This window comes from Zalophus californianus, chromosome X, assembly GCF_009762305.2.
Source record: "Zalophus californianus isolate mZalCal1 chromosome X, mZalCal1.pri.v2, whole genome shotgun sequence".
NCBI lineage: Eukaryota > Metazoa > Chordata > Mammalia > Carnivora > Otariidae > Zalophus > Zalophus californianus.
This window is the reverse complement of record NC_045612.1, coordinates 117368928-117383540: the sequence shown is the minus strand read 5'-3', so window position 1 is coordinate 117383540 and position 14613 is coordinate 117368928. Positions and strand designations below refer to the sequence as shown.

Sequence of the window (14613 nt, the reverse complement as noted above, 5' to 3'; positions counted from 1 at the left end):
GTGTGGTGTACTTTCCATTGCATTATCTTCTTCACAATCTGCAGTATCAGTAGCCAGTCAACAAATAGGGCATTTGGACATCGTATCCTGAACATATACAGTTGGTTCCCTTCCTCCTTTACTCTCTTCCCTCATTAACTGACTACCTCTCTCAGCTTCCTTTCCTTTACTAACATAGGTACAATTTTTCTTTCCATTTTCTTAGCTGGAACCTTGAGTGTGTGTGCATATTATGGATTTAACTGTGCCCCCCCCCATTTATATGTTGAAGTCCTAACCTCTAGTACCTTAGAATGTAACTGTATTTGGAGATAGGGTCTTTACAAAGGTGATTAAGTTTAAATGAGGTCATTAGGGTAGACCTAATCCAATATGGACTGGTGTCCTTGCAAGAAGAGGAAATTTGGACACAGCCACATATAGAGGGAAGACAATGTGAAGATACAGAGAGAAGACAGTCATCTATAAGCCAAAGAGAGAGGCCTAGAATAGATCTTTCCTTCACAGACCTCAGAAGGAACCAACCCTGTTGATACCCTGATCGTGGACTGCTAGCCTCCAGAACTGAGAGAAAATAAATTTCTATTGTTTAAGCCACCCGGTTCACAGTACTTTCTCACAGTAGCCCTAGCAAACTAATGTGGCTGACCACATATTTCAGGTGAGTAATCAAGTATAACTGGAGAAAGTCACGTAACAGGGTTTAACTCTAAGTTCATGATGACCTACTCCCAAAGTGCCCAGGAATCCCTTAGGTCTCCATCAGTTTTCTCTCTCTCATGGTTCACAATGGCTGTTTCAAACCTCTTTCAGCTCCCCGCCTCCACCAAACTCAAAGCTTTCCCTTACACCTCATACTCACTAGATGCTCTTTTTTCAAAAGATTTTATTTATTTATTGAGAAAGAAAGAGAGGGAGCATGAGCAGGGGGAGGGGCAGAGGGAGAGGGAGAAGCAGACACCCCGCTGAGCAGGGAGCCCGATGTGGGGCTCCATCCCAGGACCCCGGGATCACGACCTGAGCTGAAGACAAACGCTTAACTTACTGAGCCACCCAGGCGCCCCTCACTAGATGTTCTTATCTCGTAATTTAGAGATACATCCTCAAGTCATCAATTTAAACTTCCCCATCCTCCTGACACCAAACAAAAAACTTCCTCTGTAGACATACATGCTATCCACATCCTCCCCCAAAAGGCCGGCTGTGGTGTTTCTCCTCCTGTCAATGGCTCTTGCATCCACCTGGATTAGGAACACTGCCCTTCTGCCCTTCTCAGAATCTAAGGATATCAGTTTCCCCTCTCCTCCGTACGCTGGACTCTGGCTTTTAGCCATGCTCAAGCCTTCCCATTAAAATGACACCAAAACCAAACCACTGTACTCAATCTTTCTTCTCTACCTACTGCTGTCTCTCTCCTGCCCTTCACAGCCAACATTCTCAAAGGAGTTGTCATACTTGTGTCTTCACCTGTTTGCCATCCACTTATTCTCAACTCCCTCCACTATCTGCTTTCCAGTCCCACCACTCCATAAAGTTGGCTCTCTCTAAAGTTACCAGTGACCTCTACATGACTCAACACAATGAGTGGCTTTCAGGATCATCCTGGTTGGCCTGTCAACAGATCACTTCCTTCAACTTGAAGCACTCTCTTCCCTTTTGTGATACACATTCTGGTTTTCCTCCTGCCTATTTGCCCCCTTTGTAGGTTCGCCTTCTTCTATAAGGGCTTCAGGTTTTAGACCATCTCAAAGCTCTATGCTAGACCTTTCCCTCTTGTCACTCTGTACTTTCTCCCTCAGACTGTCATCTACTCCAGGCTTCCATTATCACCGTTAGGTAAATGACCCAGGAATGCATATCTCAAGCTCACCCTGTCCTTGCCTGCCCAATAATATCTCAGGCTCAACAAATCCAAAATTAAAGCCATGATTTTCTTGTCTGTACCTGTTTCCCTGATTCACCAGTGGGTCACCATCCATTCAGTTGCATAATTAGAAACTAAAGTGTCATCCTTGACTCCTCCTTCCCCCTTTCTCCTTTCTACTCTTATCCTCTCCCAATCTGCCTTCTACACTGTGACCAGAGTGTTTTCCAAGCATCAATTCTATCATAACATCTCTTCCAGAAAGCTCTCACTTGCTTTAAAGATAATCCCAAAACTTCCTAACACGGTCCATAAACTTCTTCCGCCTGACTTCTCCCTTCTGCCCAAACTCATTACATGCCATGCTCTACCTCACTGCTCCAGTTGCAGAGACCTCAGCCTTCCTTCCATCCCATACTCTCACCAAGTTCCTTCCTGTAATAAGCCTTTGCATGTTCTGTTCCCTCTGCCCCTTTTTCTTTTATCCTCTGGCTCACCTCCACTCATATGTTAGACCTCATAGCAAATGCCAAGTACTAAGGCTCCCAACAAGTCCAAAGCCCCCATGTACTTCTCCTTCCTGCAATACTTGTCAAGACTGCACATTTCTACTTCATTTACTGAATGTTTCATTGACAACCAGTCCTCCCAATATCATAAGCTCCACGAGAGCAGGGACAAGCCTGATTGATCTGCCATTGCATCCCCAGGGTCTAGCATGGTGCCTGCCCTCAGAGGACCCTGGGATGAGCAACTACACAGTGGTAGAGAGAATAGATTCTACAGTCAGTCTGTTGGGTTCAAATCTCACCTCTGTCACTTGCTGACCTGAGATCCCGAGCACGTTGCTTAATTTCTTTGTACCTCGGTTTTCTCATTTACCCAGGGAGAATGGGAATGCCGGTACTACCTTCCTCAAAAGGTTGTTGTCGGGGCTGCATGAACCGATGTGAGTAAAGTGCTCAGAAGGGTCCCCGCTGGAAAGTAAACTAAGTTCTCAATAAATGCTGGGTGTTATAATGATCATTACTCATTGAATAAATAAAATAATACATTGGCGGATTGGCCTGCAAACAGAATACGTACCTCTAAGTTTCCTTAGCACTCTTTTATTGCTTCTACCCCGAAGTATCTTAATATCGCCTTCTATTGGGGAAAATTTTCACAGACCACACAGGGATACTAAAACTAGAATTACACAAATCACCTCATTAATTCGACAGGCCGTACTGTTCTTATAGCTACATGAACCTTATGAGTATTTTTTAACTTCAATTTCATAAGCACATATTTCACATTGTTACTTTGATATTTGAGAAGAACTGAAGAAACTTCACATTAGAACTAGAAACTAGCTATGAAAAATCTGATGTGGGTGGAACCATACCATCTTTTAGCTGACAAGAAAACTGAGGCTGACAAAATACAAATGACCGCAACAGTGAGGTGCAGAGCCCAACCCAGACATGAGTACCCGACTTAGGCCCCGCAGCTCCACTGTGCTTGACTGAAATGTTCGAGTTTGCTACATTGTTTTGTGTAATACAAACCTTCACAGATTTTCTAGCACACACTGCAGATTAAAGACTTGAGGCACAATCATTTTTTAAGAATTTCTATTTTACTATTTTTTAACTTTAAGACAATATCAGATTTGAGGTCTTTAGACTTAAACTATATGAGTTTAAGATAACGAGGCAGAGGCTCATTACTAGAGAAAGTAGTATTAGCAAACAAAATTAAAAATGAACATGCAGGTTCTCCACTTACTGCTTTATCTCCCAGAGCTGTTCTGATACTAAGTCTTACTTTAAAAGCATTTTCTGCATCTGCCAGAAAGAAAAAAGAGCAGTATATGATGATAAAAATCTGCCAAAACATGAAGTCCAAACATTTAATCAACTCAAATCAACAGAACACAGATCTTCAGTTAAACTGCCCCCAAAACTGAAAGTTTAACTACAAGCCCCTTAGATGGTTTAAAGTTTTCTTTCAAACTTCTAAAACATTCACAGTCTCAACTTTCAAGCCACAACACGTCTGCAGATTTAGAAAAATAGAGAAACCATTCAAAGACTTGTCAATCATTTAGAAAACTGTTACCCTATTTTTAAGTTTCAAGGCTGCATACCTGGTTGACACAGTTCAGCATGAATAGCAGTCACCAGAAAAAAGAGCAGGCACAACATTCTTTCAGAGTGCAAAGCACAAGGCAAACGGAGGGGAAAAAATCCGCCCTCCACTTAAAGCTGCCTTAGCCATTCTGTGACCCGGATTAGAATATCAGAGAAACAAGCCAGCCCCCACCTAGAAGGTTTAATGATTAAACCCCATTATTCGGGTTAATATTTAAGGAGAAGCAGCCCATCTCCTGTCAGTTATTTACGAAAATCTGTTGGGAAAACAGATTAGTTGTCCTTCCTGAACTGTACCTCCAGAGACTGTTTCTTCTGCTGACTCCAAGTCAGAATCCTCCCCCGCCCCTTCTGTTGTGGCCCAGCTAAGCGCCCCTTGGAAAGAACTGAGCCCTCTCTGGACGGTTTCCTCAGCCTCAACTTTCCATCTTTTCAGGGCTAAAATAGCCAACTCCTAGATAAGCTATCTTAATTTGGAAAACAAACATCACCCCTTTCTTTCCCTGGTGAACAAAAGACGACCTTCCAAGAATGGCCTCACCTGACTCTCACCTCCACAGATATACATCCGTAAACATCCGGGGAGAGTTTCCACCTCAAAGGGAATCGTTTTGGTCAGCCCTAAGTTCTGGTGGTTGTGTAAAGTCAGAGTTAACGATACAGAGCAGTGCTGTCCAGTGGAACATTCTGTGATGATGGAAATGTTCTCTATCTGTTCTATCCAACACGGTAGCCACCAGACCTTAGGTGGCTATTGGCCACCTGAAATGGGCCTGGTGCTGCTGAGAAACTAAATTTTCTATTAATTTAATTTATGTAGAAACATGTGGCTAGCAACTCCGTTGGTCAGTGCAGCTAGAGAACAGTCATTAAGAGCTTCCTGCCATGAACTAGGTTTGCTGGATTATCTCTCTCGTCCTCAAAACAGCACCTCACAGTTGCCGTTGTTATAAGCATCTTACACACCAGGGAACTGAGGGTCTGGTGGTTAAGGCATCGGTGCCAATGGGAGGAGTGGAATGGGTGTCACTTGAACCCTTCTGCACCACACCGACCTGCACTGGGTCTTCACTGGTCATCACTGGTCAAAACTGAAATTGCAACCAGGCCTCAGAGATGCTCTGAGGATGACCATAAGGAGTGGAAGAGAGTCTCCCCTAGTGGGCATTCTATGGATGTCATTAGAAGCCCCCCAGGCAGGTTGATGTCAGGGCTTTCCTCTCTACCACATTGCCTCTTCGTGATTTCAGTCCCCAGATTCCACCTCGTTGCTTGAAAACCATGTAGATTGGGTGACCCTGATGTTAAATAGAAAATTTGGATTTTCAAAGCAACCGTGGGAAAAAGATCAACAGCTACACTTCTGCACCACTCTGAGAGTCCTATCATTTCCCTCTCCTGGGTAGGGTGATATTTTACCATAGATGACCCATTTCTGTTTGGTGACTCCACCCGAAGAAGCTTCTCTCCTCTCCCTCGCCTTGGTTGCAAGGGCACAGTCAGGAAAAGTTGGATTTAGAGGGAGAGGCGGCCAAAAGTTAGGCCCGTCATTCTAGCAGTTTCACTATTAGGTGAAATGGAAATTTCCTAGAAGGGGGAGCTCACATAACTTAGCCCTGAAAAAAAGTCAGACTAGATGAAGTTATCTTGAGAAATGTTAGACTAGATAAAGTCATCATGGGAAGGAAAAGCCAGTAGATGGAGATGATCACAAAGCTAATTATTTGCATCAGGGAACAAAGCCATGTTAGAGACAAATCTGATTCAGCCTTCCTTTAGCCTTAAACTTCCTAAAAGTATCAAATGTTTCTCTTTTGCTCTTACTTAATCACATATGTGACTAGGATTGAAGACAGTAAAATGCAGAATTATAGTTAAGCCATTCTTTGAAAAGCAAAGAAAGTCTCTTCCCTTTTGAATTATGATGTCTCTTTTTTCAAAATAAAATTCACCATTTATTAAACAATTTCTATGTGCCAGGCACTCTAGTAGTGCCTAATATAAATATGATTTTTAAAAAATTATCATTACTAAAATAGAATTTACAAACAATATTATATGAATTTCAGGTGTACCAAAGAGTGATTCAACATTTATATACATTACAAAATGCTCACCACAATAAGTGTAGTTGCCATCTGTCACCGCACAGTTATTACAATTTTATTGACTACATTCCCCATGCTATATTTCACTTTCACTATTCTATACTTTATCAATGTTTGTTGTCTCATTTGAAAAATGACAGAGGAAAAAAAAAAGGCAGGAAAAGAGAGCAAATGAAGTTCTGTATAGAAAATACAGAGAAGCCAAAAGAGAAAAATACAAAATATCCATAATACCACCAGCATGAATGACCAATGCTAATATATTTTGAGAGTTGAAACATACCTGCCTTAGCTTTGGATCTTCTTGTGTGTTCTTGTGTGATGCTGTTGTTTCATCTCATTATAGCAGCACTATCAGAATCGTAATGGTGGAATAGCATGGACCCTTGTTTTCTTCCTTAGTCTATCTAATGGGAGTGCTGCTCTTCCACAGGATCTGGTGGGTCACTTTCAGTTTGATGTGTCGTGAGATAAAAAGTCTCCTTTTACTAAAAATTCTTTTTATCCAGAATTCATGTTGAATTTTATCAACTGCTCTTTCAACTTCTCTTAATATGATCCTAGAGATCTTACCATTTGGTACATTTTACTAATAAATTCCTTTATGTTGATCCAACCCGTAGATAAGCTCAGTTTGATGATTTTTAACATACTCCTGGACTTATTTGCTGTGCTTTTCCTTAGATTTTTAAACCTATTTTCATAGAAGAATATCATTTAGGTTCCTTTTCAAGTGCTGATTCTTGAAGTTTATTTTTTTCTGGCCCTTACATTACCATCTTGAAAATGGTATGCAAAGATTTCTAATATCCTCTACATTTACAAATACTTTAAAATGCAGAAGAAGGGGCACCTGGGTGGCTCAGTCATTAAGCGTCTGCCTTCGGCTCAGGTCATGATCCCAGGGTCCTGGGATTGAGCCCTGCATTGGGCTCCCTGCTCAGTGGGAAGCCTGCTTCTCCCTCTCCCACTCCCCCTGCTTGTGTTCCCTCTCTCGCTGTGTCTCTCTCTGTCAAATAAATAAATAAAATCTTAAAAAAATAATAAAAAATAAAATGCAGAATGCAGAGTTGAAGAATCTGGACCATACATATTTTGGGGGAAGAGTTCTTTCAAAACTTCCATTTCTTATATTGCCATTTACTGCAGGTTTCATGTTTCTGAGTCTATTCTGGCTGTTTACAATTTCTAAGAAAGTCATTATTTCATCAAGATTTTCCAGTATTCTCATGGACTTATACAGTATTTCCCATCAAGTATCTATATTCTTTGCTATATTCCCTTTGTATTTTCTAGTATACATATTAATTTTTCTCACTTTCCGCTATTCTTGCCAGAAATTTGTCTAGTTTTGTTGCTGCTTAATCAAAGAACAAGATCTCAAATTTAATTTTCAAGTCTCTTTTTTTCTGCTTTCTGAGTCATCAATCTTATTTTTATTTATTAAGTCCTTACTCCTGTTGTCATCATGCTGGTTTTCTTTTTCTTCTTATACCTCTTGGGTTGACAAATAGGCTTATGCATTTTTAGTCTCTCAGTTAATAATGAAAATATTTGTGGCTATGAATTATCCTTGGAGTACTGTTCTGGCCACATTAGAAGTATAGATGTACAGTGAGCTCATACTTATTTTCTAAAGAGTCTGTAATTATAGTTTCAATTTTCCTATATTCCAATGTTTGCTTAGAAAAGTATTTGACAGTAGCAAAATTAATAGCAGCCAAAAATACAATGATGAAAAATATCGACTTTTATAGTCCTGTCAAGTGAATAGAAAAAGTATAATGACAAAATAAGACATTGTCCCCAATAACTCAACTTAAAATATGAAAACTCTTACAAGGTACGGGTCACTTAGAACATGCTAAAACTTATTAAAGTTGTTCTTGAGGCACCGGGATGGCTCAGTAGTTAAGCATCTGCCTTCTGCTCGGGCCATGATCCCAGGGTCCTGGGATCCAACCCCGCATCGGGCTCCCTGCTCAGCAGGAAGCCTGCTTCTCCCTCTCCCACTCCCCCTGCTTGTGTTCCCTCTCTCACTGTGTCTCTCTCTGTCAAATAAATAAATACAATCTTTAAAAAAAAAAATGTTGTTCTTCCCTCTTAACATACTGGGGTCTTTTTCTTCCACTTTTAAAAATCTTGCACAAACTTGTTCTTTATTGTCACACAGAATTTGAAGTAGTAAACCTCCAGAGAATTCACACCAAACTTGCTTCATACAATGCTCATCTCTGTAATTTCACACACAGGAGGTTCAGAATTTATCAGTAACAGTGGTAACGATGACAAAAAAAAGCAGTTTCAATCATTCTGAATATGTTACTATTTACTTCCAACATTCAGAGTTTAGAGAACAAAGATAAAAAGTTGAGATTACTGTTGCCATGAGCATTACAAAAGGCACTGAGTCTCCTGAGATAGGAAAAAGAAATTGATTTCTCTGTGTTTTTTCATACTCCACAACACTACTGAAAAGCAGTTTCTCAGTACATAACTATTGATCTACTGCTCTGGAGGGTAAATTAAATATGAGATCACACAAAAAGAACACATGTGCGTCATTCTTTTGATGTATGCAAGATGCCTTTTAAAGTTCATCAGAGTTGTAAAAGCATGTGGGCATATGAATACTCCATTTATCTGCAATCAATCAACCAACATGTAGGTAGAACCAACGTTGCTTTTCAATTTTGACCCTGATTATTCCATTTCACTGTCACAAACATGTTTTTTGTAAACTTGTAATACCCAAAGCCAGTAAAGTGTGGAATCATTTCAAATATAACTTTACTCTGTACATTTTTATTGGATTTTGGCAAATGTATTTAGCTGTGACATATTAAAAATATAAGAAAATCTTTAATAGCTGAACCCAGAAATTTTTTATAAGATAAAAGCTTGCACTTTTCTCAACATCACTCGGCATCAGGGAAATCCAAATCAAAACCTCAATGAGATACCACCTCACACCAGACAGAATGGCTAAAATTAACAAGTCAGGAAACGACAGATGTTGGCGGGGATGTGGAGAAAGGGGAACCCTCCTACACTGTTGGTGGGAATGCAAGCTGGTGCAGCCCCTCTGGAAAACAGTATGGAGGTTCCTCAAACAGTTGAAAATAGAGCCACCATACGATCCAGCAATTTCACTACTGGGTATTTACCCCAAATATACAAATGTAGGGATTGGAAGGGGTACGTGCACCCCAATGTTTATAGCAGCAATGTCCACAATAGCCAAACTGTGGAAAGAGCCAAGATGTCTATCGACAGATGAATGGATAAAGAAGATGTGGTATATATACACAATGGAATATTATGCAGCCATCAAAAGGAATGAGATCTTGCCATTTGCAACGATGTGGATGGAACTGGAGGGTGTTATGCTGAGTGAAATAAGTCAATCAGAGAAAGACATGTATCATATGACCTCACTGATATGAGGAATTCTTAATCTCAGGAAACAAACTGAGGGTTGCTGGAGTGGTGGGGGGGTGGCAGGGATGGGGTGGCTGGGTGATAGACATTGGGGAGGGTATGTGCTATGGCGAGTGCTGTGAATTGTGCAAGACTGTTGAATCACAGATCTGTACCTCTGAAACAAATAATGCAATATATGTTAAGAAAAAAAAAAGAAGAAGATAGCAGGAGGGGAAGAATGAAGGGGGGAAAGCGGAGGGGGAGACCAACCATGAGAGACGATGGACTCTGAAAACCAAACTGAGGGTTCTAGAGGGGAGGGTGGTGGAGGGATGGGTTAGCCTGGTGATGGGTATTAAAGAGGGCACGTTCTACGTGGAGCACTGGGTATGATGCACAAACAATGAACCATGGAACACTACATCCAAAACTAATGATGTAATGTATGGTGATTAACATAACAATAAAAAATTTAAAAAAAAAAGCTTGCACTTTTCAAACTTACAGCTTCACTCAATTTTCCACAATAGAAGTTGTAGAATTTTGAATGAATGTGATCCTTTATCATTTAAATTGGAATAAAATTGATATACCATATAATAAACAATGTCAAGATGTTTGTAGTAACTAGTCTAATATTTTCAGTACAGTTAGGAGGTAAGAAAGTGATTTTATTCTTTTTAAATTGTCAGCATTGGGGTGCCTGGGTGGCTCAGTCCTTAAGCGTCTGCCTTCAGCTCAGGTCATGATCCCAGGATCCTGGGATGGAGCCCCGCATCGGGCTCCCTGCTGGGCAGGAAGCCTGCTTCTCCCTCTCCCACTCCCCCTGCTTCTGTTCCCTCTCTTGTTGTGTCTCTCTCTGTCAAATAAATAAAATCTTAAAAAAAAAAATTGCCAGCATCAAGATGCTTGGAAAGATATATTTTTGTCTATAGTGAAAAATATTGTATTTTAACTCTGTTTCTTAATTGGAGGGGTGGTGGATTTTTTCCTCCAGAAGACATTTTGGCAATAACTGGAGACATTTTTGGTTGTCATGAATTGGGGAGGGGTGCTACTGACATCTACTGAGTAGAGGCCAGAGATGTTGGTAAACATCCTGCAAACTTTAGAAACATCATTTAGGCCTTCATCTAGTAACTTTTTTTCTCCTTGTATTTGGGTTAATGGAAGTAACTCACAAAAGGAAGCATAAGAGATATAAGGGAATCAAATGTGTGCGCCTGTGTGTATGTGTAAAATCAATCATAAGATGTTAATATCTTTTGTTCCATATTCTGAAACTATTATTAAAATAAACTAATTTATCTTTTTATTAAGATGGCTAATGAGAAAGAATAATTGCCTTGTTGCTGGAGCACTGGGTGCATATGGGCTGCCAATCCAACAGCCCATGGTTAGTAAGTATAGGCACATTTTTTTTTTAAAGGTTTTATTTATCTATTTGACAGAGAGCGAGCACAAACAGGGCAGAGGGAGAGGGAGAAGCGGGCTCTCCACCAAGCAGGGAGCCAGACTCGGGGCTTGATCCCAGGAGTCTGGGATCATGACCTAAGCTGAAGGCAGCCTCTCAATCACCTGAGCCACCCAGGCATTCCAGTACAGGAACATTTAAAACTCACTGTCGCTGCACGATGTTTCAGCCTTCCATTGCCTTTGTTCTCGTTATCATTAACACCGAAGCCATTCCCACTTGAAATCTTCTCAGCACCCCAGGGCCTATGTCAGGGAATCCAAATTCTTTGGCCTCTAAGATCTGAATCTAACCTGGTTTTTCAGATGCATCTACACCGATGCCTCCCCCATCCCCCTCTGAACTGCTAGTCCCCGCAAGTGGGCCTCATTCCACCTCTGTCCTTTGTGTGTGTTTCTTTTCACACTGCTTTCTTAAGTTCAATATAGTGAATTTTCATTTTTTACCTTTAAACGTCTTAGCCATTGTTCCAGGTCTATCTCAATTATCATCTCCTTTGAGAAACCTTTGTTTTGGGACGCCTGGGTGCCTCAGTCGGTTAAGTATCTGCTTTCTGCTCAGGTCATGATCTCAGGCTCCTTGCTCAGCGGGGGCCTGCTGCTCCCCCTACTTGTGCTGACAAATAAATAAAATCTTTAAAAAGGAGAAAGAGAGAAACCTTTCTTTTGTTTTGTTTTTGTTACAGGTTTTAATTTGTTATTACTTGTTTTACACTTGTCCAATCCACTAACTTTTTATTCTCTCCTTCTCCTGGGTTCCCATAGCATTTTGTTCACATTTGTACATGCATCTATTGCCAACATGATTTACTTTTGTGTCCTACAAATTTTAAGTTTCTGGGGAGTAAGGGCTATATTTGGTTTAATTTTGCATTTCTCATGGCCCATGAGTATTTGATAAGAGAACTGAATTTACTTATTTGAATCATAAACTGACATTTGAAGAAGCTCAAGAATGCAGAAATAAAAAGTCATGAGGTACACTGCAATTTTTTTTTTTTTTTTGCATTCCTAGTCAGAGAAAAGCAACTTCTAGTATCTGCTAAAGAAGGGACACTGGGCTTTGGAACATTTTTGTCTCCACTTCCATACCTCTGCCCTTTTTAAGATGAAAAGAAATCTGAAGCTACAGCATTCGGAAGGCTCATCAAATTTTGTAGGTTAATCAACAGCCATAACCATTACAAACTTAGTCTTTTTATTCACAGGGTAACATTTTTCTAGTTCAGAGAAAGTTAATCACTACTGCATAGAAATAAAGATTAATTTAGACAAGCTGAGTGAGTGTAATTCTGCCAACTTTATATTCTTAAATTAAAAACTTAAAGGACAGAGAGTATGTGCTATGGTGAGCGCTGTAAATTTTATAAGACTGATGAATCACAGACCTGTATCCCTGAAACAAATAATACATTATATGTTAATTTAAAAAATTAATTAAAAAATTTTGGTGCAAAAAAAAGAATTTAAAGGACAGTTTCTTAAATGGAATGCATGTGTGCTTGTGTGTCTCATCTCGTGCATGAAGGCCAACACATTAGGGGTGCCTGGGTGGCTCAGTACCAACACATTAGGGGTGCCTGGGTGGCTCAGTACCATCACATTAGGGGCGCCTTCGGCTCAGGTCATGATCCCAGCATCCTGGGATCAAGCCCCGCATCAGACTCCCTCTCCCACTCCCCCGGCTTGTGTTCCCTCTCTCGCTATGTCTCTCTGTGTCAAATAAATAAAATCTTTAAAAAAAAAAAAAAAGACCAACACATTAAAATGAGTCTCAGGTAGTAAAAGCAAGATCTTACTGATATTTCTTCTTAGATGTAACTCTTTCCAATGTTGTTTGGGTGTTATATTAAGAGTTTTCTCATGGTTTAGGCAAGTTATAATTTTTTCCAAAATTATTACGGCCATACTCTATGGAGCAGTATTTTCCACCTTCTATTTGGCGAACAGTTAGTGGCACCCAGTCACATTTAGCCCTGACTATAGCTACTTATTTTGCCAACCTATATAAAAAGGTGGAGGGGCCCACTGGGCCATGTACCTTTCAGGTTAGATGCTCTCATTTTCCTAACAGAATCTTAAAATACCCTCATTCTAATGGATATACAAATCATATGAATTAATCAACATATCAAAGTTTCTGCCCTTAAATTATGACCAGCAACAATGATTCTGACCCTTCTACTGTCTGAAAATCCTCAACAGCTTATAGTAAGAACTGTTGTTTGTGAGGACTGCCTTAAAGGCATGCATGCAATACCTCTATCACTACAAATCAGAGATGCTAGATAGGTTGTTGCAGCCACTCATCCATCCTGGGCCCACAACAAACATTGTTTATCTACTACAGAACTTTTTCCTTTTCAGTGTGGACTCAACCACAAAGCTTCCCAACAGTTACTCAGTCAATTGACAAGTTGAAACTTATTTGCCATCATGGGGAATAATGATCTAAATGCTGCCCTGAATAAAGCCATACCACCGAAGGCCTGTGATCTCAAACGAACAAAAAAGTTTGGGTGGTTCATAGGATTGATTCAATACTTTGGGATCGTTGGCAACAGAATACATTGAGGGGATCTATATAAAAGTCCTTTTGGCACTTGTCTCCTACTTAATTCCCAGTGTCATCAAGATGAGGAATCAGGACTTCCCTTGGGACTAAAAATCAAGAAAACCTGCTTCTCAAAAACAACAAAAAACTAAACAAACGGATGGACCTGGAGGGCATTATGCCAAGTGAAATAAGTCAGACAAAGAAAGACAAATAACATAAGATCTCACTTACATATGAAATCTAAAAAACAAAAACAAAAAACTGAACTCATACACGTAACAGATTGTTGGTTGTCTAAGGCAGGGAATGGGGGAAGGGCAAAATGGGTGAAGACGGTCAAAAGGTACAAACTTCCAGTTATAAAATAAGTCATAGGATGTAATGTACATAATGGTAACTATAATTAATAATACTGTATTCTATATTTGAAATTTGCTAAGAGTAAATCTTAAAAAGTTCTCATCACAGGAAAAAATTATAGCTATGTATGGTGTTGGATATTTATTGTGATCGTTTCACAATACAAATACTAAATCATTATGTTGTATACTTGAAACTAATATGTCAATTATACCTCAATTAAAAAGAGAGACCAGCACTTACCAAGCCCTTTTCTACCTATTCCAACCCCCTTACCACACCTTACTTTTCTCATCAATTCTTGTCTCAGCCAAACCCAGGTTGGAAAACTTCAGGCTGTAAGGTCCTTGAGATTTGTCTTGTCACTGGAACTTAGTACTCCATAAATACAATTTAAATGAATGAATAACTGAAAGGCTAATGGTCAGTGCCCTTCCCCCAGAAGTGCCCCGTTCAGAGATTTCTGGACAGGAAAAAAAAAGTGGTAACCCCCTTCACTTTTTTCTTGTGGACGCAGAATTATAAACGGAGGGAGTAAACCTCTTTTCTTTAATCCCAGAACAGGGGGTCTACAGATGTCTAAGTGTTGTGTTGTCCGGACAGGCTCTAGACAGCAGGAGGGTACTAGGTGCTTAGAAAAAGTCTTCTGAAGAGGTCAGGAGGTAGAAGAATGTGCTTATTACTCCGTGCATC

At 40.1% G+C, this 14613-nt stretch overlaps 1 protein-coding gene across 1 annotated transcript in view; it reads right to left on the bottom strand.

Moving 5' to 3' along the window:
- The window catches only part of CLTRN (collectrin, amino acid transport regulator), a 32798-nt gene extending 28675 nt beyond the window's left edge, over window positions 1-4123 (bottom strand). The window contains exons 1-2 of the mRNA XM_027608558.1: window positions 3996-4123; window positions 3635-3693 (exon numbers count right to left, since the gene is read on the bottom strand). Coding sequence (XP_027464359.1) covers window positions 3635-3693; window positions 3996-4053 — 117 coding nt within the window. The 5' untranslated portion in view covers window positions 4054-4123. The remainder of the gene's footprint in view (window positions 1-3634; window positions 3694-3995) is intronic.
- Window positions 4124-14613: the final 10490 nt, after the last annotated feature.